We start from the raw sequence: 4579 nt of genomic DNA on the forward strand, positions 1-4579 counted from the left end.
TGTGCTTCCTTCATAGAGTCCTGGAATCATTAAGGTTAGAAAAGACCTGTAAGGACATTAGGTCCAACCGTCAACCTAATATTACCGTGACCACTAAACTGTGTCCCCAGGTGCCCCATCTGCACGGTTTTTGAACCCCTCCAGAGGTGGTAACTCCATCACTGCCCCGGGCAGCCTGTGCCAGTGCCTCACCACTCCTTCAGTAATGGAATTTTTCCTAACGTCCAATCTAAACCTTTCCAGGTGCAACTTGAGCTCATTTCCTCTCGTTGCTAGTTACCTGGGAGAAGAGACCAACTTCCACCTCACTACAACCCCCTTTCAGGTAGTTGTAGAGAGCGATAAGGTCTCCCCTCAGCCCCTGTTGTCCACACCCAGTTCCCTCAGCTGCTCCTCATGACACCCGTTCCCCAGACCTTTCACCAGCTTCGTTGCAGGTACCTGCTGGGAAACATGCCGAAGATAAAGCTGAGTGGCATCACGGTGGATTTCCCATTCCAACCTTATGAGTGCCAGGAAGCCTACATGAGCAAGGTGATAGAGTGTCTGCAGAAGGTGAGTGCTGCCCTGCCTGCAGGCATGTTGCTTTGTTTGCTGTGTTTTCCTTTCAAACTGATAAAGAGCTTTTCTAAAAAGTAAGAAAGCTCTGGGGAGACCTTATTGCAACCTTCTAGTCCTTAAAGGGAACTTATAAGAAGGGTGGGGACAAGCTTTTTAGCAAGGCCTGTTGTGACAGGACAAGGCATAGTGGTTTTAAACTAAAAGAGGGTAGATTCAGACTGAATATGTGTATATGACTTCTTTTCATACATTTGAGCACAAATCATGACAGCAGTGCTTGCTCAGCTGCTAGTTTTTCTGCAACTTGTAGTATTGCTATGCACTTTAAAATTGTAACATCCAGTAGGACAAAGTGTTTTAAAGTGCTTGGAAAAAATTCTGCTGGAGCTATGAAAGAAGATATAGTTTTAATTCTAAAGGAAACTGGAAATCTGTAATTGAAAAGTCACATTCTGTGGGGTTTTTTTTTTCTTGCAGTAATTTCTAATGTTTTCAGGTATTTTATGCTGAAACGTGATGTACTCTAGTTGCTCTAAGAGTGGAAAATTCCTCTGCCTAATTAAAGGGTAATAGCTGGCTCTGGATTTTAGACTGAGCCTCACCAAGTTGAGGGTCCTACAGGTCGTGTGTTTATAACAACTTTATGTGAGGTCTACGTGTGTTTCTGTCATTTAAGAGAGGTTACCAGGTAGTGGTTGTTTTTTTGACTGAGGAAATGCAGTACTGCACGAAGACCTCTGCTCACTGAACCTCCAAATTGCTCATCTGTTCCCTTTTTTTATTTAACTTCTCTCCGCTGCAGAAGGTAAATGGCATTCTGGAGAGCCCTACAGGCACAGGAAAGACCCTGTGCCTGCTGTGTTCCACTCTGGCTTGGCGGGAACACTTCAAAGATGCCATCTCAGCCCGCAAAATCTCGCAGCGGATGAATGGAGTGGAACTCTTTCCAGAGAGACCCATGTCATCCTGGGGCAACGCCGCCACCGATTCCGACATCCCCAGTAAGCGCTGGGATTTTTATGCTCGGCAGGAGTGATAAAGGAATGTTGATGAGTGCTTGCTTTTATCTATCTTTTCTGGCAAGTATGTAATTCTAAAATTACATTGTTTAGCATCCGAAGCACTGTTTCCCACCTTTCAATAGATTTTAAAGGTGTTTTACATATTTCTGTATTCTCTTACAACGTCGGAAACACACTTAGCTCGTTTTGTGTGTGTGAATAGTTAGAGGACAAAATTTCTTGCTGTCTCTACAAGGCAAACTGTTACCATAGTACCAGCTGGGAAGGGAGGCTAATAATATCTCTGGTTCTTCGTTCCATACTAATAATGTTTTCCTGCTTTTTTTTTTTTTCCTTCTCTCCTGTTTGGCAGCTTATTACACTGACGTTCCTAAAATAATTTATGCCTCCAGAACTCACTCACAACTTACACAGGTCATTAATGAATTAAAGAACACAGTCTACAGGTAAATATGATTTAGGATAATGTTTCTATTCATAGAAAAGGTGGAAAAACCTGCCTGATTTAGTTATTGTTTGAATTTATGTGGATGAATGTTTAAAAAAATTATATCCTCTGAAATGTAGTTCTCTTTACATGCATATATAGAACCTTATTTCCTTGCTGTTGTGTTTGAATTTTTTTCATACTTCACAGCTTCTCTTATTTCCTTTGATCATAGAATTTTCTGAATTTGGTCTAGTTTTGGTTCTTTACTTTACACATTTACTTAAAGAATTACCTTTCCTCCCCTTTCTCTTTTTTTCTCCTCCCCTTTCTCTTTTTTTCCTCCCCTTTCTCTTTTTTTTCCTCCCCTTTCTCTTTTTTTTCCTCCCCTTTCTCTTTTTTTTCCTCCCCTTTCCTTTTTTTTCCTCCCCTTTCCTTTTTTTTCCTCCCCTTTCCTTTTTTTTCCTCCCCTTTCCTTTTTTTTCCTCCCCTTTCCTTTTTTTTTTCTCCCCTTTCCTGAGTATTTCTCTAAGGCAATAGGAGAGGCCATTACAAAATTCCTTAGGCTGATAGAAATCTATGAAGAACTTTGTGGTTTTGCTCTGCCAGTGTCTGTCAGGGTTTTCAGCTGCCGATGTGTGCCAGTGTGTTGAGCGAGCTCACTGAACAGGCAGTAATCACGTTTATATGTTTCTTGTAAAGATACAGCCTTGTCATAAGCAAAAAAAAACCTGAAAAAAAAGTATTGTGAACATTTGTAGTGTGTTCCTCCTTGCTGTAACCTTACTCTAAAAGTCCCAGCTGCCTTGGAATAGCTGATATGCCCCAGCTTATTCAACTGAGGAGAACCCAGATTTTGTAGCGCATGATGTCAGCTGCTGCTTGTTACCTCCTGCTCTAAACTCTTGCTTGCTACCACCTGCCACTACCAGGAGAACTGCAGTTCCATAAAGTCAAATAACTTGTGTAGCTGGTACAAAGACTACCTTGCTGTTCTGATTCTGACCCTTATTTTGGGCTCCTCTAGTTTGATGATGCCCAGCCTGGGCACCTACAGCTTCTTTCTTGCCTTTTTTTTAATGTCAGTTTTGTGTATTCTGTTTGGACAGACCGAAGATATGTGTTTTGGGTTCCAGAGAGCAGCTTTGTATCAATCCTGAAGTGAAGCAACAGGAGAGCAACCACATGCAGGTGAGGAGAGAGCCTCGAAGCACCTGCAATGAGAACCTGGGGTGTTTTGCTTTGGTGTGGGGTTTGTGATTCGGAACTCTGACGTTGCTTAACTACCGGAGGTTGCAGGGAGATGTGGCAGTTCTAACTGTGCTTCAAGGAGCTTCTAGTTTCTGGATTTGTTCAGAATTTAGTTCTGAATCATCCAGAAGAGGATGTAGTTGTGTAGAATGTGAGAGGTAGTAGTTTGCAGTTTACTTTCTGATCCACCACTTAAGTGCTTTTCTAAAGCAACAGTAATTTCAAAATAGTGCTTCAGGGATGGATTTACCTCTTATTTTTACAAGTCATATCATTCCAGTGTACTAGTGGCAAAATATGACAAAACTTCCCCTGATCATCTGAGTGTTCTGTGCTGCATAAACTGTTCAAGCGGGCAGAGGGACAGATGTTTTTGAAACTGAAGAGCAGCGATTAACATTTATTCATCAGCTGGTGTTACAGAAAACTAGTAGCTCTTCACCCCTTAACAGGCTTTTCAGTGCTGCTCTCAGCTGAAATATTCTATATTTTCCAGATCTACATGTGCCGAACGAAAGTGATGACTCGTACTTGTCATTTCTATAACAACGTGGAAGGTGAGTTGGCTGTGGAAGCGAAGTCCTGTTTTTTGGAGAAGGAGAGATTTGATGGGCAGGTCGAGAAGGTTGGGAAGAGTTCGCAGAATCTACCTCGGCTCGTGGGCAATCAAAATATCTTTCAGGAAGGGAGCGTTAGGACACGGATGAGCGTGATAATCAGGGTAACAACAAATCTTTGGGCTATGCCTTTATCAAAGCTTGTGGTTGTGATGTTATTTTTTTTCACAGAGAAGAGTACAGAGAAAGAACTGGTTGAATCGATCATGGATATTGAAGACTTGGTTAAAAATGGAAACAAGCACAGGTGAATGATCCCCCCGACCTTCCTCCCCCTTAGTTGTGAAAATAGTGAAAACATTCTCTGCTTATTTTTATCAATACCTTGCTGTGGACTCGACGTACACTAAAGTAGGAAAATGATGATGAGAGCAAAGCGACGTGGCTAAATATGCTGCAGAGACAGCTTCCAACAAAATCACGTGTGCACTAAAGCCTTGACTTCCGTTGCTGCAGTTTTCATCACCCAGCAATTTATTTAAGTCCTTACGCGTGTAAAGACTGAATCAGGTCAGCGTCGGGCTCACCACTATTTTATTTCTCGCATGAGCGGAGGCTGCCAACATCATCCGACGTGATAAATTGTAGTGCAGTTTTGTTTCAGCTCCTGGAGGATGAGGTGACTGATTTGTTGAGATCAAACAGGCTAATGCAGCGTTTACTTCTAGCCTAAAGAGGTGAAATGATAATGCAGTCAGGCA

The 4579-nt window shown here is 42.2% G+C and overlaps 1 protein-coding gene across 1 annotated transcript in view; it reads left to right on the forward strand.

Annotated features, from left to right (window-relative positions):
- Positions 1-453: 453 nt before the first annotated feature.
- Positions 454-4579, forward strand: part of RTEL1 (regulator of telomere elongation helicase 1) — a gene marked incomplete at its 3' end in the record, with an annotated part of 21017 nt that continues 16891 nt past the window's right edge. The window contains exons 1-6 of the mRNA XM_009867558.1: positions 454-555; positions 1364-1562; positions 1936-2029; positions 3120-3201; positions 3758-3818; positions 4050-4125. Coding sequence (XP_009865860.1) covers positions 454-555; positions 1364-1562; positions 1936-2029; positions 3120-3201; positions 3758-3818; positions 4050-4125 — 614 coding nt within the window. The remainder of the gene's footprint in view (positions 556-1363; positions 1563-1935; positions 2030-3119; positions 3202-3757; positions 3819-4049; positions 4126-4579) is intronic.

Source organism: Apaloderma vittatum, unplaced genomic scaffold (genome assembly GCF_000703405.1).
Source record: "Apaloderma vittatum isolate BGI_N311 unplaced genomic scaffold, ASM70340v1 scaffold27990, whole genome shotgun sequence".
NCBI lineage: Eukaryota > Metazoa > Chordata > Aves > Trogoniformes > Trogonidae > Apaloderma > Apaloderma vittatum.